At 44.5% G+C, this 26,280-nt stretch overlaps 1 protein-coding gene across 1 annotated transcript in view; it reads right to left on the bottom strand.

The window, feature by feature from the left end:
* Nucleotides 1-547: 547 nt before the first annotated feature.
* Nucleotides 548-26,280, bottom strand: part of btaf1 (BTAF1 RNA polymerase II, B-TFIID transcription factor-associated) — a 55,184-nt gene continuing 29,451 nt past the window's right edge. The window contains exons 19-38 of the mRNA XM_072436255.1: nucleotides 24,998-25,201; nucleotides 22,233-22,653; nucleotides 21,340-21,524; nucleotides 20,721-20,877; nucleotides 20,459-20,568; nucleotides 19,087-19,288; nucleotides 18,038-18,186; nucleotides 16,907-17,059; nucleotides 14,890-15,011; nucleotides 12,920-13,087; nucleotides 12,222-12,299; nucleotides 11,968-12,097; nucleotides 11,756-11,897; nucleotides 8,702-8,832; nucleotides 7,862-7,984; nucleotides 6,969-7,121; nucleotides 3,757-3,968; nucleotides 3,112-3,271; nucleotides 2,289-2,459; nucleotides 548-1,302 (exon numbers count right to left, since the gene is read on the bottom strand). Coding sequence (XP_072292356.1) covers nucleotides 1,153-1,302; nucleotides 2,289-2,459; nucleotides 3,112-3,271; nucleotides 3,757-3,968; nucleotides 6,969-7,121; nucleotides 7,862-7,984; nucleotides 8,702-8,832; nucleotides 11,756-11,897; nucleotides 11,968-12,097; nucleotides 12,222-12,299; nucleotides 12,920-13,087; nucleotides 14,890-15,011; nucleotides 16,907-17,059; nucleotides 18,038-18,186; nucleotides 19,087-19,288; nucleotides 20,459-20,568; nucleotides 20,721-20,877; nucleotides 21,340-21,524; nucleotides 22,233-22,653; nucleotides 24,998-25,201 — 3,321 coding nt within the window. The 3' untranslated portion in view covers nucleotides 548-1,152. The remainder of the gene's footprint in view (nucleotides 1,303-2,288; nucleotides 2,460-3,111; nucleotides 3,272-3,756; nucleotides 3,969-6,968; nucleotides 7,122-7,861; nucleotides 7,985-8,701; nucleotides 8,833-11,755; nucleotides 11,898-11,967; nucleotides 12,098-12,221; nucleotides 12,300-12,919; nucleotides 13,088-14,889; nucleotides 15,012-16,906; nucleotides 17,060-18,037; nucleotides 18,187-19,086; nucleotides 19,289-20,458; nucleotides 20,569-20,720; nucleotides 20,878-21,339; nucleotides 21,525-22,232; nucleotides 22,654-24,997; nucleotides 25,202-26,280) is intronic.

Genomic DNA, 26,280 nt, shown 5'->3' with positions numbered 1-26,280 from the left:
CTGTGTATATTCTACCTGCTTTTACCTTACAGTAGTAATGTAGCCTTTGTACTGAGGAAGTTATTATTTTTTGCTATATAAAAAATTAAATTTCTTTTCATTATTTTTTCACCCATTTTGATGTTTTCGGATCATAATGTTATTTTATATTTTTACGTGGAATAAATTATTTTTTTAAGACGACGCTGTTTATTTTAAAGTGTTTTGATTTGTTTGACGTTTTGAGAAAAAAAAAAAAAGAAAAAAAAAAGTTTGTATTATTGTTACTAAAGTGTCTCGATTCTTGACAAATACAAATGGCTGAGCTTTACGTGTTAATCGCTGACATTACATCGGTGTGAAAAAGTCGGGCGGTTAGTGACGTTTACGTGATTTGCAATGTAAAACTAATGAATGGGCAATAAAATAAAAGAATGGAGAAGAATCGAGTCCGTGTCATTGACTTTTGGGAATAAAATGTCATAAAAAAAAGAACTAAACTGTGCATCATCGCTTTACCACGCCCTCTGCTGGCCGGCCTGGGCACAAACACCACACACGTCGCAGCGTTGAAAGTTATGCAGAATTTATTACAATTCCACAATCTTAAACAAAAGCAGCAGCTACAGAAATATTTACAATTCGTCTCGTTTTTCCTGTTTTTCTTCTTCTTCTTCTTTTTAAAACTCCTTTTCCGGGATTCCGTCCGCGCCGCCGCTTCAGACGCACAACTCGAAAAGGAGTCCGCCATTTTCCCAACAACAACTTCCTGTCAAAAGCTTGAACGTCACGGCGCCACCTGGAGTCCGAGGTGCAAAAATCGCAGCTCGACGTCGCGCGCGCGTTTCGTCCTAAAAAAGTCCACACTTTCCCGTTGGAGGAAGCGACGCGTGACCGAGTTTGTTTTAAGACTTTTAAAGATTCTGGAAATGTGTGGGCGGCGACGTAACACTGCGCGGCGAAGCGTTAAGAGTATACGGGCGACGATATATAGCGTTATTCAAGGCGCGGGTAACGTGTGTCCGCGGCGCGCAGGGAACGGGAGTAAAAAGTAGCAGCGGTGGCGTCGCGCACGGGTCGTGACCAGGTCCGGCTTGGTCCGCGACCTAACGTGTGGCGAGTGTGTGTTTCCGGGGTGACGGGGGTGACACGGGTGACACGGAACGGGCGAGGTTACTTTAAGGAGTGCATGAAACTGTCCAGGTTGTATTCCGTGTCGTACTGTTGCTGGTCCCAGAGTTCGCCCAGACCGTCCAGCACGGAGCTCACGGAGGGTTTGGCCGAAGTCGAGGGGCAGGGGGCGCTCTTCTCCACCTTTTCGTCCTGGAACAAAAACAGAGCGAACATCGTTTGTATCGATGGGAGACGTCGCGGTCAAGTCGCTTTTGGGTGTGTGATACGTGAGCGGCAGCGACGCCGGGGGATTGCACCGATATATCGGCCCAGGATCGGTATCGGCCCAAAGAAGGGTATTATGTGTCCTCCTCCTCTGTCCTCCTCTGTCCTCCTCTGTCCTCCTCCTCCGTCCTCCTCCTCTCCTCTGTCCTCCTCCTCCCCTCTGTCCTCCTCCTCCCCTCTGTCCTCCTCCTCCCCTCCGTCCTCCTCCTCTCCTCCGTCCTCCTCCTCTCCTCCGTCCTCCTCCGTCCTCCTCCTCTCCTCCGTCCTCCTCCTCCTCCTCCTCCCCCCCTCCTCCTCCTCCCCCCCTCCTCCTCCTCCTCCCTTCCTTCCTCCTCCTCCTCCTCCTCCTCCTCCTCCTCCTCCTCCTCCTCCTCCTCCTCCTCCTCCTCCTCCTCCTCCTCCTCCTCCTCCTCCTCCTCCTCCTCCCCCCTCCCTCCTCACCTTGTCGAGCGTGAAGAGGTTGAGGAGCTGGTCCGTGCCCATGCTCTGCAGACTGCTCCCTCCTCTCCTCTCTCCTTCCCTCCTCTCCCTCCTCCTCCCTCCCTCCCTCTCCTTCCCTCCTTCCCCCCTTCCTCTCCTCCTCCTCCTCCTCCTCCCCCCCTCCTCCTCCCCCCCCTCCTCCTCCCCCCCTCTCCTTCCCCCCTTCCTCTCCTCCTCCTCCCCCCTCCCTCCTCACCTTGTCGAGCGTGAAGAGGTTGAGGAGCTGGTCCGTGCCCATGCTCTGCAGACTGCTCCCTCCTCTCCTCTCTCCTTCCCTCCTCTCCCTCCTCCTCCCTCCCTCCCTCTCCTTCCCTCCTTCCCCCCTTCCTCTCCTCCTCCTCCTCCTCCTCCCCCCCTCCTCCTCCCCCCCCTCCTCCTCCCCCCCTCTCCTTCCCCCCTTCCTCTCCTCCTCCTCCCCCCTCCCTCCTCACCTTGTCGAGCGTGAAGAGGTTGAGGAGCTGGTCCGTGCCCATGCTCTGCAGACTGGCGTTGTCCTGGCTGATCACGGTGTTGGCGATGCTCATCTTGAACTTCTGCAGACCCATGATCTTCTCCTCCAGCGTGCCGCGGGTGATGAGCCGGTAAACGTTCACCACTCGTTTCTGAGGACGCGGGAAACGCCAAAGTCAGCGCCAACGAAGCAGAAGCGCACACGGCACGAAGGAGAGACGCCATTACAGCACATCCAGAGTTTAAGGCAAACATTTAGGAAGAAGGTGAAGTATTTATGAAAAACTGAATTTTGATTAAATAAAGTCTTTCATGTATAATCCATTCACTATTACGATCATCAAATATGAATAAAAACTAAAATAACAGTCGACGAGCCACAATTACACGTCAAATCGTAACGTTCTCCTACATTTAGGAAGAGTAACATGTAAATGTGAAGCCAGGAGACTGTACGGACCAATTTAAAGGATGTAACAACGATTTATGACAAAGATAAGAAAGTGAGTCCTTAAATTTAACTTAATCTACTTAAAATTTGAACAAAAGAAATCCTAAAGTCCTAAAATTGCCTAATAATTGTTGTAGTTACAGCTTGAATAACAACAATAGTTCCCAGACTTTGATTAAACTGATATTTTAGGGCTTTTCAAGGGCAGTTTTGAGCCTCACGATGTAGTTTATGGCTGAAGGACCTCAAAACTGTTACAGATTCTTGTCCAACTCTCGTCTCTGCGGCGATGGCTCGAGCCTCGAACACATCGTACCAGACCGGGTTCCTCTGTCCCCTTTAGAGAAACAAACCTGTCCGATGCGGTGGGCGCGGTCCATGGCCTGCAGGTCCCTCATGGGGTTCCAGTCGTGCTCCACAAACACCACCGTGTCGGCCCCGGTCAGGTTCAGGCCCAGGCCCCCGACGTGAGTGGTGAGGAGCAGCACGTCGATGGAGGGGTCGTTGTTGAACCTGAGGGAGAGAGACGGGGAGAGATTAACTCGGAACATTACTTTGATACAACAGCAAAACATTGTAAAATTCTCAGCTTAAATTGGTCGATAGTGGGACAGAGGCACAAAAGCCTCAAAACCTCTTGTGTTTCCAAGATCGTAGCGTGTATTAGAGGCAAACTGCTCTCAAAAGACCAAAATGACAACAGAACGTATGCAAAAACACTGTAGAAAACTGTATTTATAAGCGAAAAGTCTGATTAAACTCACCTTCAGCTAACTCAGTCCATGTCTTTATCCTTCTGTTGTCTCATTTAAACAGTAAATAACAGTTGGACTAATACAAATGTTGATGACTAAGAAATCAACTGAACGACTAAAAGGCTCAAGAGAACTTAAGTGAAAGATTAAAGTCATGATGGAGTCCCAAACCCTCAGTGGATCTCTCCAGGTCGTCTCAGAAAGAATTAAACCTCTCCTAAAAGCAGGTCAGGTGGTCTGTACCTGGAGACGATGGCGTGTCTCTGTCCGGCCGGCACACTCCCGTCCAGCCTCAGGTAAGTGACCGTGGGCAGTTTGGGCTTCAGCAGGTCGTGCTCCACGATGTCCAACATGCTCTTGAGCTGACAGAAGATCAGGACCCGGTGCTGGGCAACCACCGACTCTGTGCCACCCTCAGACGAGACTCCGGCGCCCAGGCCACAGTCCAGCAGGAGCTGAGGAGGAGAGAGGGGAGAGGAGGTGAGGAGAGGAGGTAGAGAGAGAAGGTGAGGAGAGAGGAGGTGAGAGAAGAGAGGAGAGAGAAGGTGAGAGGAGAGAGGAGAGAGAAGAGAGGGGGGTGGAGGTGAGAGGAGATGAAGTGAGAGGAGAGGAGATGAGGTGAGAGGACAGGAGATGAGAAAAGAGAGAAGGTGAGAGGGGAGGAGGAGAGAGGTGGTGAAGAGGAGAGGTGGTGAGAGGAGATGCAAGAGAGGTGGTGAGAGGGGAGAGGAGGTGACAGGAGATGAGAGGAAGAGGTGAGAGGGGAGGAGGAGAGAGGTGAGAGGGGAGGAGGAGAGAGGTGAGAGGGGAGGAGGAGAGAGGTGAGAGGGGAGGAGGAGAGAGGTGAGAGGGGAGGAGGAGAGAGGTGAGAGGGGAGAGGTGAGAGGGGAGGAGGAGAGAGGTGGTGAAGAGGAGAGGTGGTGAGAGGAGATGCAAGAGAGGTGGTGAGAGGGGAGAGGAGGTGACAGGAGATGAGAGGAAGAGGTGAGAGGGGAGGAGGAGAGAGGTGAGAGGGGAGGAGGAGAGAGGTGAGAGGGGAGGAGGAGAGAGGTGAGAGGGGAGGAGGAGAGAGGTGAGAGGGGAGAGGTGAGAGGGGAGGAGGAAAGGAGGTGAGAGGGGAGGAGGAGAGAGGTGAGGAGGAGAGAGGTGAGAGGTGAGGAGGAGAGAGGTGAGAGGGGAGGAGGAGAGAGGTGAGAGGTGAGGAGGAGAGAGGTGAGGGGAGGAGGAGAGAGGTGAGAGGTGAGGAGGAGAGAGGTGAGGGGAGGAGGAGAGAGGTGAGAGGGGAGGAGGAGAGAGGTGAGGAGGAGAGAGGAGAGAGGTGAGGAGGAGAGAGGTGAGAGGGGAGGAGGAGAGAGGTGAGAGGTGAGGAGGAGAGAGGTGAGGGGAGGAGGAGAGAGGTGAGAGGGGAGGAGGAGAGAGGTGAGAGGGGAGGAGGAGAGAGGTGAGGGGAGGAGGAGAGAGGTGAGAGGGGAGGAGGAGAGAGGTGAGGAGGAGAGAGGTGAGGGGAGGAGGAGAGAGGTGAGAGGTGAGGAGGAGAGAGGTGAGAGGTGAGAGGGGAGGAGGAAAGGAGGTGAGAGGGGAGGAGGAGAGAGGTGAGAGGGGAGGAGGAGAGAGGTGAGAGGTGAGGAGGAGAGAGGTGAGGGGAGGAGGAGAGAGGTGAGAGGTGAGGAGGAGAGAGGAGGAGAGAGGTGAGGAGGAGAGAGGTGAGAGGTGAGGAGGAGAGAGGTGAGAGGGGAGGAGGAGAGAGGTGAGAGGGGAGGAGGAGAGAGGTGAGAGGTGAGGAGGAGAGAGGTGAGGGGAGGAGGAGAGAGGTGAGAGGTGAGGAGGAGAGAGGTGAGGGGAGGAGGAGAGAGGTGAGAGGTGAGGAGGAGAGAGGTGAGGGGAGGAGGAGAGAGGTGAGGAGGAGAGAGGTGAGAGGGGAGGAGGAGAGAGGGGAGGAGGAGAGAGGTGAGGAGGAGAGAGGTGAGAGGGGAGGAGGAGAGAGGTGAGAGGGGAGGAGGAGAGAGGTGAGAGGTGAGGAGGAGAGAGGTGAGAGGTGAGGAGGAGAGAGGTGAGAGGGGAGGAGGAGAGAGGTGAGAGGTGAGGAGGAGAGAGGTGAGAGGTGAGGAGGAGAGAGGTGAGAGGTGAGGAGGAGAGAGGTGAGAGGTGAGGAGGAGAGAGGTGAGAGGGGAGGAGGAGAGAGGTGAGAGGTGAGGAGGAGAGAGGTGAAAGAGGAGAGGCCTGGAATCATCTCTAAGGTTGCGCTGCATTTCTAAGTCGTCACTGACACTTCTCAAACTCCTGCATCTGGAGTTTGACCACGAACAAACCTCAAAACTAGACGAGAAAACGACTTCAACTGCGCTAAACGTTCTGAGACACACGACACGGAACAAACTATTTAAATGTGTGAGGGATGACTAAAGGGGCAGTAGAGGGATGACTAAAGGGGCAGTAGAGGAGGACTAAAGGGGCAGTAGAGGGATGACTAAAGGGGCAGTAGAGGGATGACTAAAGGGGCAGTAGAGGGAGGACTAAAGGGGCAGTAGAGGGAGGACTAAAGGGGCAGTAGAGGAGGACTAAAGGGGCAGTAGAGGGATGACTAAAGGGGCAGTAGAGGGATGACTAAAGGGGCAGTAGAGGGAGGACTAAAGGGGCAGTAGAGGGATGACTAAAGGGGCAGTAGAGGGAGGACTAAAGGGGCAGTAGAGGGAGGACTAAAGGGGCAGTAGAGGGAGGACTAAAGGGGCAGTAGAGGGAGGACTAAAGGGGTAGTAGAGGGAGGACTAAAGGGGCAGTAGAGGGATGACTAAAGGGGCAGTAGAGGGAGGACTAAAGGGGCAGTAGAGGGATGACTAAAGGGGCAGTAGAGGAGGACTAAAGGGGCAGTAGAGGAGGACTAAAGGGGCAGTAGAGGGATGACTAAAGGTGCAGTAGAGGGATGACTAAAGGGGCAGTAGAGGGAGGACTAAAGGGGCAGTAGAGGGAGGACTAAAGGGGCAGTAGAGGGATGACTAAAGGGGCAGTAGAGGGATGACTAAAGGGGCAGTAGAGGGAGGACTAAAGGGGCAGTAGAGGGAGGACTAAAGGGGCAGTAGAGGGAGGACTAAAGGGGCAGTAGAGGGAGGACTAAAGGGGCAGTAGAGGAGGACTAAAGGGGCAGTAGAGGGATGACTAAAGGGGCAGTAGAGGGATGACTAAAGGGGCAGTAGAGGGAGGACTAAAGGGGCAGTAGAGGGAGGACTAAAGGGGCAGTAGAGGGATGACTAAAGGGGCAGTAGAGGGAGGACTAAAGGGGCAGTAGAGGGAGGACTAAAGGGGCAGTAGAGGGAGGACTAAAGGGGCAGTAGAGGGATGACTAAAGGGGCAGTAGAGGGAGGACTAAAGGGGCAGTAGAGGGAGGACTAAAGGGGCAGTAGAGGGATGACTAAAGGGGCAGTAGAGGACCCTTTATAGTGTTTCGGGTGAGCACAAACCTGCTTGAGTGCGGACAGCTTGGGTGCGTGCTGAATGTCTCGCAGGTTGGAGCACTGCGCGGCGAGCTGCTCGGAGATGCGCTTGTACTCGGGATGCTGAGGCGTCAGGACCAGGCTCGGGTGGTTGCACAGCTTCCTCAGGTACTGCAGAGCCTGGGGGGGACGAGACGGGAGAGGTTTTAAACGTTTGGCGGGTCTGGGAAAAGGACGAGTGCGAACAATCGAGAAAGGATCCAAGCGTTTACTGACACAGAGCCGTTATGTGGAGTGAAGACTCTACAACACGAGCGACAAGACTTTATGACAAAACAACAGCATTATTACATCAAAATGACAAATGGAGAATACAAAATCTCTCCTTTTCATCAAAAACACACAACACATGCGGGGGTAACATGCGGGGGACACGGGCGCCGCCATGTTTGTTGTGATGACGCTGATGGGCGTGTTTCCCTCCCAGAATGCAAAGCGCAGGTCAAATTTAACATGAAGCCACACCATGACTCAGAACGGCATGAGCACATTAAAATCATTCTACGCAGCGCTTTAGGAAAATACGGTCGGTGAGTCGGCGAAATATTAGTAAAATAAAATAATTTGGCGTCATTTTGACAAAACGCTGATATTTGTGTTTCAGTCGGCCAGATTTATACTGGAGCGGTCGGGTTACGGCAAACAGACATTATTTGGCTCAGCCTCATGTATTTATTGAATAAGTATTTTATTTATTACCGTTCGTGTTCAATCCTTGTGTTAATATGTACATTAATAACAACGTTCAAGTAGACTATTTTCTTTTTGTTCTGCAATTTATGAGATATAAAGTATACTTTGCTTACATAACTTAACATAACATGTGTCATCAATAGCAGGTCGTTTGTGACGTCTTTTACCTGGAAAACGTGTCCCGTGGCCTTGAGTTTGGGCTTTTCCTCCTCTTCAGCCGCCGACACAGAAATGCTGTCGTCCACGCTGGCTTTGGCCCGCGACTTGGCAAAGTCCTCGTACAACTGGACCTGAGGGGAGGGAAAACGAGAGAGGCTTTGAAACGGCAAGAGCGGCCAAGTCGTTATGCGCCCGGCTGCGAAGTCGTTATGCGCCCGGCTGCGAAGTCGTTATGCGCCCGGCTGCGAAGTCGTTATGCGCCCGGCTGCGAAGTCGTTATGCGCCCGGCTGCGAAGTCGTTATGCGCCCGGCTGCGAAGTCGTTATGCGCCCGGCTGCGAAGTCGTTATGCGCCCGGCTGCGAAGTCGTTATGCGCCCGGCTGCGAAGTCGTTATGCGCCCGGCTGCGAAGTCGTTATGCGCCCGGCTGCGAAGTCGTTATGCGCCCGGCTGCGAAGTCGTTATGCGCCCGGCTGCGTTCGTTTCTAAGTCTTTCGAGGAGCGACAGCACATTTCTGATCAACTACATGAAAAACATTTGGACTATTCTGAAAGGAGTAAGCATTTATCTCATCTCGTTTCGACTACTGTAATGCAATTTATTTTCTGGCATTTAATAGTGACAATGCACTTTCCCACTTACGGCAATAACACTGCAGCGCCTTTTCGAACAGGAACCAGAAAACGAGCGCACATCACTCCGACTTTAGCATCTTTGCACTGGCTCCCGGTTCAAGTTTTAGATGTTATTGTTCGTTTTCAAAGCTTTAAAATGGAACTGGCCCTTAAAAACCAGGAGGACGGGGCCTTTGCTGTGGTCGGTGACGCTTCAGTGCGACAGCCGCGTACCTGCAGTGGGCTGAGGTTGCAGTAATAGTCCTGGATTATTTTGGGAGGCAGGTCTTGAAGCACGTCCTCCTTCATTCTCCTCAAGAGGAAGGGCAGGACCTGTCTGTGAAGAGCCTCCATCGCCAAAACACCTGCAACGAGCCACAACACAAGGGTTTAAATACGACACAAGGGTTTAAATACGACACAAGGGTTTAAATACGACACAAGGGTTTAAATACGACACAAGGGTTTAAATACGACACAAGGGTTTAAATACGACACAAGGGTTTAAATATGACAGAGTTTGCATCGCGTGTGGAAAATGGATAATTGCAGCGAAGAACGTGAAGAAAGACGAGAAAGAACGAGTTACAGATGGTCTCCAGTCGAGTGTAGAACCAGCTGGACGTCTACGAATGGAAGATCCGATCATTTCAAATCGAAAACTAACAAGTGTTGACTAAGAGGTCGACAGCCAATCCCGTGTCAGTAAAAGCATGTGGTTTGGAACAGGAAAATAAATAAATGAGTAATTTATATGTTATCAATTAAATAAAGGTTGGGCTATGGTGAGTGAGAATTCTAGAATGAGAATATCTAAGTGTTTTATTGATGAAAATTAAATGTTTTTTGTATGTGTTTTAGAGTCTGTGAAACACAACAGCTTTATTGTGACTAGTCGACTGATTATCAAAACTACAAAGTTCAGACAGTGGAGAATGAATTTGGACTGTATTTTGTGAGAAATTATAATCAATTTGTATTGTGACCAATTTTGATAAAATGAAGAAAAAATTATTCACACTTAATTTGAAAAAGGATAAATTTTTGTCGGACTTTGGACTAAATGAGACGTTTTCTTTGGGTTTCGTGGACCATGTTTTTTGTTGGATGTCTACAGTTTTTGATTTATGCCTGTTCTCTTGCAGGTCTCGTTTTTATGTGTTAAAAAATGTAAAATATATATAAAAATTAAATAAAAAATATTCAAGTCAACAGAATGCAAGTTTAAAAAATAAAATAATTGTTTGTGTTCAGAATTATTTTTATTATTTATTTTTAGTTATCATCTAGTTAATAATAATAATAATAATAAATATAGCCGCAAGCGGCAATGATCGGTCCTCGCCACGCCGCCGCCACACCGCAAGAGGAGGGGGCGCTAACGCGCCCCAATTGTCCTTTTATTACGCCTACTGCTGAATCTGTGACGCTGTCACATCTTCTCCCCTTTGTTTTACCATCAAAAAGCAATTCTATTTTGAATTCTTGGCAAAATGTGCGGCTTTACCGCACAGACACCGTGACTCTTTGAATAAAAATGTGTATAACTTTTGATGGTCCACACCTGAAGATGAGTCTCACCAAATTTCAGGTTAATAGGGCTAACGCCCTGGGAGGAGTTTGTGAAAGTCTAAAGTGTAAACATGTTCTGGCGATTTCCCCATTGGAATAACATGGAAGGTTTCGGTCATCGTTACGGCAAAACCATAACAATTATGACATGGGTCTCATTGACTTTTTTTGATGGGGATTCTAAAATTGAGTTGTGTGTCAAATTTCATAAAATTTCGCAAAACTAAACATTTAACCTCCATACAAGATCTGTAGGGGGCGCTGTGGCTCCAAATTAATTTATTTCACTTCGTGTAGGTTTAGGGCAAAGAGTTTAAAAACTGATTCTAATTTGACGCAATTCGGACTTTATCTGCGCAAACGGCAGAAATGTTAAATTTGGGAGATTTCTGAAATTCTTGCTACAGTTTGCGGCTTCGCCGCACAGAGACCGTGAGAGGTATCAATGTAATTTGAATAACTTTTGATGTCCCACTCCTCAGTAGCATTTTCACCAAATTTCAGCTTTTTAGGGCCAACGCCCTGGGAGGAGTTCGTAAAAGTACGACGTTTGGAAAAAGTCCAAAGTCATGTTTAGCCATTTTTGAAGCAATATGGCCGACATTTGGTTGGGCGGACGGCGTTGCCGTAATATTTTTTACTTCTCTTGTCACCATCTACCTCTGCGCCAAATTTCATGATTCTACAATCCGATTTTTTTGGGTCATTTCCCATCTCTCAATGCATTTTTGGTACATTTGGGGGCGCTGACGCGCCAATTTTTTTATTTTAGAAAAGGGAAATAGCCAGAATGTAGAGAGGCACGATTTTTAGAGGTGTGCAAATTTTTGTGACTTTTCGTCAATGTTCACTGGGTGAAAAATAGGGGGGTTGGTCCCGAGAAGAAAGAAAGAAAGAATAATATTCCGATGCGAAAACAATGTTTCCCATTTTTCAAATATCATAAACTATACATTTTCGGAAAGCGCTCGCGCTTTCCTACCTCATGGTGTGGGTCCCTGGTCACTGACGGGTACTTTCGTTAATTTTGAGTGGGCTCCGCCCACTTTGTGTTTTTGGCCCTCTATACAGTAATAATGTTCAATTTTTGCATTACATGCTTATATGCACGGAACATGCAAGAGATGGGGAACGTATTCGTGAGCTACTTAGCGCAAATGAGTGCTTTATATGTAAAGTGCTCGTTTAGTGCGCACTTTTGCACGGGCTTCGCCCGTTTACAACGGTAACGCTCCATTTTCCTACTACTAATTAGTATGCACGAGGCGTGCATGAGTGAAGGAGTGCGTTAGTGAGTGTTTGGAAGTGGGGGAGCGCTTCGCGCTTGATTTCGTGCGCACTACGTGCGCACTTTCGCAGCCGTGCTTTGCACGGCCTTACGAGATTAATAGGCCTCTCGCCAGATTGTGGCGCTAGGGCCTAATAATATTATTATTATTATTATTATTATTATTATCATCATCAAGTTTTGTATTATTATTATTATTATTATTATTATTATTATTATTAATATGAAAAAAATATTATTCTAGACAACAGAATGTGAGTTTAAACATGAAATAATTGTAATTACTATTACATACGTACAAATTATTTAATACTCCCACGTCCCCCTGAACAATCTACAAAACTAAAACATTCTGGAAGGTCATCTTTTGTCCTACTTCTGCACGTTTTGTCCTAAAGAGAATCTCCTGAACGGCGGCCGCTCGTCACCTGCTTCCTGCTCTCGGGATGAACTCTTTGCGTCTCGACTGGCGAGGATCGGTTTTCCGTAACGCGCCGCAAACTGCCGCTCGGTGCCGAGGAAACCGGGCATCAGGAAATCGAACAGCGACCACAGCTCCAGGACGTTATTCTGGAGCGAGAAGACAACATTAGGAACTCTCACTGCAGCTATTCAACGTAAATGCAGACGATGTAAATACCTGGATCGGCGTTCCGGACAAAATGAGCCTAAAGTTGGCCGCCACCTGCTTGATCGCTTTGGAGAGTTTGGTTTTCCCGTTTTTGATGACGTGGCCCTCGTCAAGGATACAGTAATTAAACTTAATATTCCTGCACACACAAGGCAAAAGCATCTACATTTATGAGCCTCTAAAAGGTGACAAAAACTGATCATTTCACTGGTTTATTCCCCTTATTTTGCTCCATAAATCTATTGTATTTAAATAGAACTCACTTAAAGAAGTCAATGTCATTTCGAACGACGTCGTACGAAGCCACGACGAGATTGTGTTTCTTCACCAGGTGCTGCAACCTGGGAAATGAAACGCACAAGTCAGATTCGATTTCACATACGAGAGAAGGCAATTTAGAAACATGAGGAAGGCGGGGCGAATGACTGTTACAAGATTATTAATTATAATCGAAAATCGTGATTATTCAGGTCACATTTTTATCAAAAGAACCACAAAAAAAAAAAAAAGATAATTGTGACCATTTTAGACGCAAAATATTAAAATAAGTCTTTTTGTCAATATAAAAAATGCACATGTAATGTAAATAACTTTTTTTAATCAGGCCGTTTTTGTCATATTAAACTTTATTTTGTATTTCATAAAGAAAATTCTGTAAAGCCGGTCAAAAACTTCAGGAATAGTAACGTGTCAGACCAGGAGAATTATTATTAGAATATTATTATTATTATTAGAATATTAAAGATTTCACAGTAATAATCAAGATAATCTTTACATTTGGATGTTTTCTCCTCACAGTAATCATCATTTGAATAACATGGTTTAAAAGTCTGAGGGAATCAACATTGGAAACAATTTTACTCGTCTAGAAGAAGATCAAAGCTGGATCACAAAGTAAAAGCCAGTTCAGATCCCAGTTTAACTTTAGTTCTAGTCAGATTTATCCTCTGTAAAGTCTTGCCTCATGCGTTCAGTGGGCGGCCCCGTGTAGTGCAGAGGGTTCAGGAACTCTTTGGAGCAGAACTTTCCGACCTCATCGACCCAGTGTCCCGTCAGCGTCGGAGGGCAGACCACGATGGAGGGCAGGGGGCTGCAGTCAGGCGCTTTGGTCCTCGAGTACTCCTGCACTCTGGAGGACAAGACGGGGAAGGACGAGAAAAGATAAGTTTGCAGTGATGAAACGTGTGCGCCTCAACCTTTTTCTATGGATGCCTTATTTTTCTTAAATTTTATCTTCGAATTGACTGTATTTTCCGGACTATAGGTCGCACCAGCCAAAAAATGCATAATAGAAGAAAAAAAACATATATAAGTCACATTTTTGGGGGAAATGTATTTGATCAAATCCAAGACCAAGAACAAGACATTTAATCTTGAAATTTAAAATAACAGATGAGAGAACATGGTGAATAGGTGTACGTATGCTAACACTAACACCTTCAGCTACATGACGTATGCTAACACTAACACCTTCAGCTACATGACGTATGCTAACACTAACACCTTCAGCTACATGACGTATGCTAACGCTAACACCTTCAGCTACATGACGTATGCTAACACTAACACCTTCAGCTACATGACATATGCTAACGCTAACACATTCAGCTACATGACGTATGCTAACACTAACACCTTCAGCTACATGACGTATGCCAACACTAACACCTTCAGCTACATGACGTATGCTAACACTAACACCTTCAGCTACATGACGTATGCTAACACTAACACCTTCAGCTACATGACGTATGCTAACGCTAACACCTTCAGCTACATGACGTATGCTAACACTAACACCTTCAGCTACATGACATATGCTAACGCTAACACATTCAGCTACATGACGTATGCTAACACTAACACCTTCAGCTACATGACGTATGCCAACACTAACACCTTCAGCTACATGACGTATGCTAACACTAACACCTTCAGCTACATGACATATGCTAACGCTAACACATTCAGCTACATGACGTATGCTAATGCTTAAACCTTCAGCTACATGACGTATGCTAACACTAACACCTTCAGCTACATGACGTATGCCAACACTAACACCTTCAGCTACATGACGTATGCTAACACTAACACCTTCAGCTACATGACGTATGCTAACACTAACACCTTCAGCTACATGACATATGCTAACGCTAACACATTCAGCTACATGACGTATGCTAATGCTTAAACCTTCAGCTACATGACGTATGCTAACACTAACACCTTCAGCTACATGACGTATGCTAACACTAACACCTTCAGCTACATGACGTATGCTAACACTAACACCTTCAGCTACATGACGTATGCTAATGCTTAAACCTTCAGCTACATGACGTATGCTAACGCTAACACCTTCAGCTACATGAGGCACAGACAGAACTGTGGTAAGTGTCTGGTATGTTAACGTAACATATGAAGTTATTCAGATAACTATAGCATAAAGAACATGCTAACAAGTTTACCAAAGCATCAGTTTTACCCCAAATCACTAAATCCATTGAATTCTTCTTCCTCTGTGTCACTTCTAAACAACTCCACAAACTCCAGAGGAAGAGGAAGTGCAGATTCTTCTTCTGCGTCGCTTAAGGGCCCAGAGCGCCCTCTTGTGGTTGCCAGTGTGAAAATGACAAATAATATCGCATATAAGTTGCTCTGGAGTATAAGTCGCACCCCGGCCAAAACTATGAAAAAAGGTGCCACTTAATAGTCCAGAAATTACAGTACCTTTTTTCCCTCTTTATTCTTCTGATTTTAGTTAATTTTCTTTTTAATAAATAAATAAATTAAAAGTATTAGTCGCGTATCAGAAAGTCAGCTGTGCTCGGGGTCAGCTCACGGTTCACACATTTTAACACTATATTTCCCTTTGGAGTGACTCTCTCATCTTAAACGTACGTTGCAAGTCGAGCCCCCCGGTCGTACCTGAGGTAGTGGTCTCCTGCCAGGATACAGATGGACTGCAGGGTCTTGCCCAAACCCATGTCGTCGCACAGGATCCCGTGGAGTTTGTATTTGTTCAGGAAGGAAAGCCAGTTCACTCCATCCTGAAGAGAAACACATTCAGTCCATCGTTTAACCATCTGAATATGTAATAAACCAGGGTCTAAGTGCGTACGATGTAGTGAAAGTAAAGCTGGGCTAGACTAACCACTAAACACCTGCCGCGTTTGTGAAATTAAGATTAACAATGCAGCATTTTAATTGTTTTAATAAGAAAAGGATCAAATGGAACACAAAATGCAATCGATAAATATGAGAAATATCGTCATGCTTCAAGTAAAAGCCTCGGTTAAGACGGTGCTTTTCATCTGTTTTTGAGTCTGTGTTACATCAGACTAAAATATTACCAAATTAAACAGTTTAGGAAGAAAATTAAGTATATCAATTTGCAAAAAGTGCCCATGTAACTTTAAATTTGACAAGGTGATCGGTGAAGTATTCGATAAAATGACTAGGGACTAAAATTAAGAGTCACGGCACATTTTATTGACCCAGAATGTCAAATACGTCCTCTGCATTTGACCCATCCCTCAATGGAACTGGACAAGTGCAAAGCCTGGGGACTTTTCTCTAGATTAGCTTCATTTTAAAGAATTAAAATCATTTGATTGTGCTTTTTAGATGGTGAATTGCTCCCGTAGAACAAGCGTCTTTTACCATCTACGCAGAAGATAACGACGAGAAACTTGATAACATTTAACGTAACATTTGCATAGCAGAGACTCCCCGAAGATCTCTCCAAATGCCAAAGATGTTTGACATTTTCAGAGTACATTTTAAATTTAGATGCGCTTCCCCCGCAGCGAGGAGCGTCAGAAAAAGCCAGCGACGTATCCGAAAATGACAGAAAATGGTGGAGGGGAAAGAAAGCAAAAGCAGCTGCCGCTCTGGGCACAGGCACAGACGCAGAAGTGGGTTTAATACTTGGACATTTTCACATCTTGAGGACAGAGTATAGTCTAGAGGCAGCGGAGTCCAACGTGAGGGAGCGCCGCCACTTCCAAGACAGAAAACTAACACACAGATGGAGGTTTAAAAAAAAAGAAAAAAAAAGAAAAGAAAAAAATGTTTTACTACATTTAACTTGCTTCCATCATTCTTTTATAGTACGTTATATATTTTCATTTATGTGCCTTTTCAGTCTAATTTGTTTTTATTTTGATTTGCATTGTATCTTATATTTTAATGTATTTTAATTGTATTATATATTTGATTTATTTGATTAAATTGATTTCATTGATTTCATTTGTTGTATTTTGTGTTGTATTTTGTATTGTATATTTTATTCCATTTCGTTCAGGGACAGGGCCATTTTTCCTCAACACAAAACGAGCTGTAACTTCACAATCACAATCCAAGAACAGAACTGAACGTCTGTTACAGTGACCACAACAAAAGCTGCACGATGCAACGTTTCTGTACTCGTCTCCATGGAGATGCCTTTGCCTCGTAGGTAACACCGAATGGCATTAAACTCATACCTCAGGCAAACTCGCTCACAATAAGAACGCACGTCAATATTGAGCAGTAAACACACCTGAGATGAGTGAAATGTCGTTAGATACAGATTTAATTAAATAATCTTCGAGTGCGTTTGGTTGCGTCGCTGAACGATCTTTGAGTGTGTTTGGTTGCGTCGCTGAACGATCTTTGAGTGTGTTTGGTTGCGTCGCTGAACGATCTTTGAGTGCGTTTGGTCGCGTCGCTGAACGATCTTTGAGTGCGTTTGGTTGCGTCGCCGAACGATCTTTGAGTGTGTTTGGTTGCGTCGCCGAACGATCTTTGAGTGCGTTTGGTTGCGTCGCTGAACGATCTTTGAGTGCGTTTGGTTGCGTCGCTGAACGATCTTTGAGTGTGTTTGGTTGCGTCGCTGAACGATCTTTGAGTGCGTTTGGTCGCGTCGCTGAACGATCCTCTCGTGTGCGGCGCGTGAACACACCTGCTGATACTTGCGCAGCTCCGCCTTGATGGGCACAGGAATCTTGTAGTTTTCCAGCTTCCTGCCGTCGAGAAGCTGCTCCAGGAAGTGCCGCTCTCTGGCCTTCTGCTGGATGAGGTGGGCCGACATGGCGGGAGGGTCCGGGATGCCCGCCTGAGAACGAGAGACGGGTCAGAGAACGGTTAAAGTCGCAGTATCAAAGTGTTGACTTGTTGGTCACATGAACATTAAACATTTTCCACAAAACAATCTACTTTTTATCATATTTTAGCAGAGACTTTTCCCTTGTTCTCATTTATAGTCGGCGTTTAGAGGCTCAGTGCTGCCCTCTACAGTCTTGGTGTATTTTGGTCCAGTTTTGACATGGAAAATCAACTGAAATCCAGCGACCGCACTAATCTGCACGACGCCGTCAAAATATCACCAGATATCGGAGTATCGATACCAGTATCTCAATATTCATAATAATCCCTATTGCATACAAACTGCTGCAGCTAATTATTTCAGTAGTCGACTAGTAAAATGATTATTTTAAAATTATTTTTTTTAATAATTGATCAACCAAAAAAAAAGGAAATACGGCAACTAAAGGCTTCTAGATTGAGACCATTTACAAATTAAGTGTTTTAATCGCTGAAAATATCATGGTCCAGATGATTATTATTATACATAACCGACGTATTTTCCCGGACTACAAGTCGCACCTTTTTTCAAAGTTTAGGCCGGGGTGTGACTTATACTTATATTTATCCTTGTATACCTATACTTATACTCCGGAGCGACTTGTATGTGATATTTGTGATTTTCACACTTGCAACCGCATTTCATACTCTAGTGCAACTTATGTTTTTTTCTTCTCTATTATGCATTTTTTGGCTGATGAGGCTTATAGTCCGGTAAATACGGTACAGTTTTTTTTTTTTTTTTAATACCAATAGTTGATTAATTGCAAAATCCCTATTTACAAACGTGACAAACTATTTTATATATTAATAATTTGTATTAATTGCTGCACAAGTGATTTTCTGTCTCTGTGAAATTTGAGCTTTTTTGCGACAAAGTTACTCCATAAAAACGTGGATATGTTGTTCCCAGCGTTGTCACGGGGGGGCATTGTCGCGGGGGCGTTACCTCCAGCGGCAGCAGTCGTATGAGCGTGGCAAAGCACTGCGTGGCCATGAAGCGGATGCTGTCGGTGGGGTCGCTCATGCGGCCCAGCACCGGGACCACCAGCAGCACGATGTACGGCACGATGTCCACGTCCAGCTGCTCCATCACGCCTGAGAGGTCGTCAAGGAAACGAGGCCAACGACGGGAGAGGAAAAACCCACCGAACACTGGACAGGTCATTACAATGGTTTGGACCGACCGCGCGGTGCAGCAGTGCGCTCTGTGCAGTCGCTACGGACGACGGAAGAATGTCAACAAGAGTAAACGAGCTCCGCGCTGAAGTGGGGAATGTGAGAACTGTTACTTCAAGCAGCTTTAGAACGAATTAAACTAAATACATGACAAAATATAGTCTGAAGCCTTAACTCAAATGCGTACATTAAAGCGCCCTCTACAGGTCTGAAGACAGACACAGTAAAAATAAGCTAATATTTTAGGTTTATAATTTGACTTCCTGTTTGTAATTGATTACGTCACACTAGGAAATTACTCAGCAAACACTGGGCCAAAGCTCATCTAATGTCATCTAATTTTTTTTTATATGACAAATAAAAATATATGAAAGTGACTTTATTTCCTAGAAAAATTACAGGAAGTGACATCATACCGTCAAAATAAATTAAACAAATACCTGCTCGATTGGTGTAAAACTATCATATGTACAAAAGGAATAAATACACCAAATAAAGAATAGAATAGAATATAAAAAAAAATCCTTTAAAGTCATAGGAACTTTAAAGGATTTTTTGGTCAATGTGCAAAAGATTTAATGTTTTGTCTGTACGTTCTTGTTCTGTCGTGGTTGTAAATGCAGATCAACTCTCAATCAACCTTCCTGGATAAAAAAGTTTAAATAAAAGTTCAAAAAAAAAAAAAGGCTCCATTCTATCTGTAGTGGCATCGCATCCAGCACGTTTGCCCCGTTAAAATTAACCATAATTTGACATAAAACAGCAACAATCGATCAGTAAAGTTAAACGTACGCTGTTGAAAAGCCGTGTAAAGGATACAGGCCAGAGCCTCGATGGCGCCCTCCTGTTTGGTTTGGTCTTCGATGGCCGCGAGCCAGGGCAGGACCCTCTCCAGGAAACTGCTCATGGTCTCTAACATGGAGATCTTGCAGAGAACGCCCACGCAGCGCGCCGCCATGTGCCGCACGGCTGTGTACGGGTGCTGCAGGCAGGTGAACAGCTGCGCCAGCTGCTCCAGGAGCTGAGGGACACAAACAGAACTCAACTCTGGATCTGTAGGATGGAACATGTTTCCTCCAGAGCTTTCTCATGATTTGGCCTCATGGGTTTGTAAGACGGAGGCAAACTACAACGGAAAGTCAACTCGACACTCATCGAAGTCTCCAGATATAAAGCCACAAATGACCCCGATGACACAAGAACACCAAGAACACCAAGGACCGTGTCCTGGCAGTCAAGTGGTCAGACCATTTGTTTCGCTCTAATGATTTGTACTTGTTGAATGTGGAAAACTCATCCACAGAAATGTTGATGAAGTTGTGAACTGCTGTACCAGAAGCCAATGTGGCACTTTCATTTATGTGCAAATTACTTTAGACCTTGAACTGCGATAGAAATGTTTAGTTACCAGGGACAAAGTGGTCTTTCACGCTACGGTGTCTGAAATCCGGGCGATCGAGTCTGGAGACACGCGGTGACGGGCCCGAGACACGTGGTGACGGGCCCGAGACACGTGGTCACGGGCGTGTCACGTGTCATGCCCAGTCTCCAGACCTGATCGCCCGATTTCAGTCACTGTAGTAGAGATAATTTTGCTTAAAAATCTGCTCGTGTTTTGCGCCTCTGTAACACTGGTAACTGCGGACACATTTGAGGTTAAGTTCAAAGAAACTTATATATATATATATATATATATATATATACACATTTTAACAAATTAAGGCAGCCTTCATCTCACACAAAATATATCTTAATTTTAGCATATTTTTATTTAATATCAAAATTTAGTTCTGTGTTTGTTTTTTCCTTTATTAGACTGGACAGTGCAGCACGAAGAGCGAGGGAGGGAGGGACATGCAGCAAATCGTCAGAGCCAGACTCGAACTCGCAACCCTGCAGCCGGCATGTGGAGCCTGGCATGTGTGCCATCCACTCCACCACCGTGCGGCACCATAATAGAATTAAAATGTTAGTCTCTTGACCACACTCTCAGATTCTGCTGTGTGGCAGAGTGTAAATATAATTATACAAATAAATAATATAATAAATACAAATAAATACTAGAGATATATAGTACAAATAAAATATAATAAACACAAAATGTCCCCGTGGACGTTGCCCAGGTGAGCAGACGTCACATGTGCTGAATACGACATATGAAAGAATCTGATTTCATGTGTTCAGTCTTTACCAAAGGTTTGAGCTCTGCAGACATGGCCGGGGCCATAACCTCCAACACTTGAAGAGAGTGGACCAGTTCTTGTGCCTGACCGTCTCCTTTGTCCAACTCCAGATCTCTGTCTGGAAAAGGAAATAGTAGACGAACAAATTAGATCATTTTCACTTGAAATTCAATCCATGTCACAATTACAATTACACAAGATACAATGAAATGACACCAAGAGCAACACCGAGGGCTGAAATGCAGAAAAGAATTGGTAAAGAAAACGTACTGATCTGGTCGTTGTCACTGACGACGCTCGTCAGAGGCCCCACTGTGTTTGACCACAGATACGGCAGAGACTTGGTCAGATCGGCCCCGAAGTGCTTTGAGATGGTGGTGAGGGAGAACTCTGCCCCTCGCCTCTGAATGAGGAAAGGTTTACGGCTCTAAAAATAGAGAAAAGGAAAAAGGAAGTTTTTAATCTCCACGGGACTCTCCTGGTTAAATAACATGCAATAAAAAAGATTATGCAATAACGTAAGTGAGAAGTTCCTTGGCAGCAGCAATATTTCAATTTTAAAAAGTTATAAAAACACCAAAGTTGGTAAAACAAAAAGTTGAATTATTATTATTATATTTTTTTTTATTTTTTTAATCATTTTTATATTTTCAACCTTTTATGCATCAAAATGTGCCAAATGAAAGAATTAAACAAATTTAAATGAGGAACTTTAGAAGACTTTAGAAGCATCTTTAAATACGTGAATGACATTTAAAAAATCTTTGACAAATTTACAGTTGTTTTTTTTTAGCTGTGAATGAGAGTGAAAGTGTAAAATTAATCTTAAATCACAGTATTTCTGCAGGAATGACCAGTTCCTCTCCGTGCTGTGTGTGAGTCCAAGCACCTCGTCGTTGTCGGTGTTGATGGTGCTTCCTGGCGGGAGCTCGGTGCTCGGGGGCTTGGGGGCTTTGGGGGCGGGGCCTCTTTTACTGGTGATGGCGAACGCCGCCTTTTGGTGTCGGTACAAAGTGATGATGCCTCGAGTTTTGTTCACCATGTGATGCATGCCGTCCTTGTCTACACAGTTACCTGCAACAAGACACATACCATCAAAACTGATTAAAATACATACGGAAAAAACATTTACTTTAATAAGACACTTAAAAAACAAAATGAAAAACATAAGCTTTTTTTTGTTTTTGACATACAATTAAATAGAATACATTTGAAAATAATAAAACTTTTTTTTAACTTTATCAAACTTATTTAAAAAAAAATAATCAATACAATAGAAAACTTCCAAGTGTTTTGACTTATAAAATATGGTTAAGTTAAGGGCACAAAATATTCATAAAAGTTACTAGATTGAAAAAAAATTTGGGCAGCAACGATTAATCGACTAATTGTTACTAGAAGTTCTATAAAAAAAAATAATCAAAATTGTTATTTCGGCTGTGCAAACCCAAAAACATTTTAATAACAAAAACAGTGGCATTATTAAATCAAAATGTCACAAATAGAAACAATCATGATTTGCTAATATTTTAGAACATATTTCAACATTTATTTGGTGGATGATACTATATTTTTAAAAGTGCCAATATACAATAGAAATAATCGGTTGACGAGTCGATTAATTTAAAACAATAATTGCGGAGTAGTAAAAAAGTAAAATAATGCTCTGTTGAGTTTTAAAAATACAGTTCAAAGTTTGAGGATGAAATGAGCAAGTATCAATAATTCAATTCAAAAGCTACATCTCGCTACAAACCGACCAAGCGCCCGGGCGAGCCTTACCCTTGGCGGCGTCCTGAGCAGGCGGCACGGGGACGGCGGACGACGGCGTGGAGAGCGAGTCCACGCACGCCGACACGCACAGGTTCTTGATGATCTTGGGGTTGGGGCACGGCCAGCGACCGGCGCACTGCTGCAGGAGCTTGGCCACGAAGGAGGCGGCGTATCCCTGGACCAGCGTGTTCTCCTCGCGCTTGATCGTCTCCATCAGGGGGCGCACCACCGGGTTGAGCTTGTCGGGGAGCGCCCGCAGGTTGACCACGGCGCAGGCGGTGAACATGTGCACGCGCAGGTGGAGCTGCTGCCAGTCGCTGTTGGTCTCCGCCACCGTGGACAGAGCCTGCTGCCGCTTGCTGTCCAGACTCTGCCACTCCGGCGACCTGGAGCCGAGGCCCGACGTGCTCTCGCTGAAGATGGACGTCACCTGGGGGGCGGGGAAAGGGGCGGGGGAAGGGGCGGTGAATCAAACTGCGGTTCTGCTAATCGCAAGGGCCCGACCGATAAATTATTTGGCCGTTTAAATCAGCAAAATTTGAGTTCTCGTTTACAAGGATCTTTATTTTACAATCCCAACAATGTTTGATTATGACACTAATGTAGCGTTAGCATATTTACCAAAAGCCAATGGAGGTCAAAGTTCAGGGATTACAAAGGCACAGCAGTAGAATCAAACAGACTTGTTAGGTGGGTATTAAAGGACAAATATTAAGCGACATTTGTTAGGGCCGGGTATGTGTACCTTACGATACAATACGAATCCTAATACAGGGAACTTGATCCGATACACGTCCTGATTCATGGATATCTCTTAAAACCAGGGTTAATTATGTTTTGATTAAGTAGAACGACAAAATGCATTAGAATTTCATGTTCACACCGTCCTCAATATCAGAATTCAACCGTCCTATGATGGAGTCACATTTTAAGCTCCTCAGACTCAGCCTTGATGCATCAGTCTGTAGGTTCAGAAGTGTAGAATGTGGCCATTTCTAATGACTATGTTATATATATATATATATATATATATATATATATATATATATATATATATATATATATATATATATATATATATATATATATATATATATATATATATATATATATATATATATATATATATATATATATATATATATATATATATATATATATATATATATATATATATATATATATATATATATATATATATATATATATATATATATATATACACACACATCTGTATCGATACACGTCTCTGTATCGATACACGTATTGCCAAGAAGTTCTTCACGCTATATCCAGATATCAATATATTGAGCACATTACTATTATTGATATCGCTATCAGCTTTTATAACATGCTCCAGTGCCTTTAGTTTGGCCTCTCAAGTTTTAGAACAAACAAAATTACATTTCAATCTCTTCCCTTGAGTTTTGGCACCATCTGTTGGCTGCAGAGCAATTACACAGTTCAAGATAAAAATTTCAACGCATTTTAAACGGGCCTCTCACTTCCGGGCCTCTGATTAGAGGGGAGAAATTCACTGGCAATGGTTTATGGACTTAAAAAACAGCCGACTCCGTCACAGATCAAGGAAATGCAAGTCATCGAGGAGATTCAGAGTGTTTGTGACGCTCGGAGGGAGAGGACTTTATAACCAGGATTCAGCAAACTGAATGAAGCTAAATGTGCTCCAGCTGAGTATGTGATTAGGAATAATGTGAGAACACGGTTAAAAGAGAAACGGTCAATAGTGCATAATGTGCATTTACACACATTATGCATTTTTGGTTTATTATCTAATCATACTAATGTATTTTTTCATAGTTTTGGCCGGGGTGCGACTTATACTCCGGAGCAACTTATATGTGATATTATTCGTTATTTTCACACAGAGCCTAGAGCGCCTCGTGCAGTTGTCAAAGTGACACAGAAGAAGAATCTGCACTTCCTCTACCTCCGGAGTTTGTGGAATTGTTTAGAAGTGACACAGAAGAAGAAGAAGAATTTAATGGATTTAGTGATTTGGAGTAAAACTGATGCTTTGGTAAACTTGTTAGCATGTTCTTTATGCTATAGCAGGGGTGGACAATTATTTTCCTCCGAGGATCATATTTGAATCCAGACAAGCGGAGGGCCAGCCCGCCATCATTGGTGTGAAAAAAAATATATATATATTTTATCAGATAAAATATAACTTTTCTGTCAAATATAGGCTATTGAATCTATCATTTCATGGCATCTTTATTAAGGATACAAGTGAAGACAGATGTTACAGTTAAAAATAGAAACTAAAATCTTCTAGGGGCCGGATTAAAACATGCCGAGGGCCAGATCTTGCCCCTGGGGCCACAAATACCCAGGTCTGGCCTAAGGGCCAAAAAAAAAAAAAAAAAAAAAAATTTCATATTACTTGGCATGTTTAGCGGGCCGGATTAAAAAGACAAACGGGCCGTATGTAGCCCGCGGGTCATAGTTTGCCCACCCCTGTGCTATGGTTATCTGAATAACTGTTAATATGTTACATACCAGACACTTACGATAGTTCGTTGTTTGTGCGTCATGTAGCTGAAGGCGTTATGTTAGCATACCAGACACAACAGGAGGGTCAAGATATTTTAAGAACGACACGTAGAATATATTTAGTTAAGTATTTGTGTGGCCTGGGACAAGAGAAAAGTCTGTATGATCCACAGTTAAATATCACGAGTATGCAGAGGTGACTTAAACCATTCGGTGGCACGTTCTTTCAGATGGTTTCGTTACAAGTGCGTTCATACCAGTTCGTTGGCCTGGTCGATGGTAAAGACACTGCAGTTGAGGCGGTCCTGGACGTCTATGTGGGCGTCTGCAAGCAGAGCGATGAGCTGTTTGCACTCGTTCTGCATCCGCGTGAAGGGGATGGCGATCTCGTCGTAATACAGCTGCTCCGAGAGGATGGCCAGGAGACGCGGCTGCACCATGGACGACACCAGCTGACAGTCCTGGAGGGAAACGCACCAGTACTTTAGACTAGAGCGGAACGCGGCGACGACAATGAGCGGCGAGACAAGGTTTGGGGCGAATCTCAACAGCGATATATCTTCACAAGGTGTTAGAAATGTGCTGAAATGTGTTTGTGAGGTTCAAGTATTGCGCAAAACATGAATAGACCATAAAATGAACCACGAAGAAAAGCAGAAATATCACTTTGTACTTGGGCTGCTATTGTTTTTCAGTTGTCGATGAGTTCAACCATAAGTTTTATATTTTTAAAGCAAATAAAGGCTTAAATAGCATGACTGAAGGCTTCTAGTGTGTCAACATTTTATGAAAAACAGCAATTGCCACATTGTAAAAAACAAAAACAAAAAACAAGATATGCGTTCTAGAGTGTGTATAGGCCAAATATGACCATGATTATTTTAAAACAGGGGTGTCAAATTCATTTGGGCCGCGGGCCAAGTCTGTGTAGTCATCTGTACACCTGAACTGACACACCACTAAACTTCTGCTCAAAAGTGCGCAACGCGCATCGTTACTCCTCAGCACTTCTCCCTCGGCAGCTCACACAGCAGTGCAGCAGAGCCCCGTGGGGGAGGGGCGGCCATCGGCGGCATTGTGGGACGCGTAGTTTTAGCGATAAAAACGGTTACGGATGTAACTACGGTTCTTTGAATCGATTTAAAAAAAAAATAAAACATTTATATAATATAAATTTGAAATGTCCGGCGGGCCGGATTAAAACGTCTGGTGGGCCGGATCGCCGCGGCTCTGTAGACAATCCCAATAAGAAAGTGGCATCAGAAACAAAATAGAAAATAAATGAAATGAATGAAAATAAAATAGCTCGATTTTACTTTGGTCTATTTTTAAGTTGAGTCCTGAGGTTCTTCCCTTCTCAGCACACGCGTGTCTAAATCCTCTGCCTCTGGTCTAGCCTATTTTCCCCTTTTCCTGAGTCACACACATGTTACACAAGTGGTTTCAGTTACAGTTGATACACACCTACATTCTTATTCTGCATATAACCAAAACCAGCCATGTTATCCAGCTTAGACATCCGCTTCACGAGCACGTTTAG

Source organism: Eucyclogobius newberryi, unplaced genomic scaffold (genome assembly GCF_026437365.1).
Source record: "Eucyclogobius newberryi isolate DKJ021-1_F unplaced genomic scaffold, fEucNew1.0.hap1 SCAF_8, whole genome shotgun sequence".
In the NCBI taxonomy this organism is placed as follows: Eukaryota; Metazoa; Chordata; class Actinopteri; order Gobiiformes; family Gobiidae; genus Eucyclogobius; species Eucyclogobius newberryi.
This window is presented reverse-complemented; position numbering and strand designations above follow the sequence as displayed.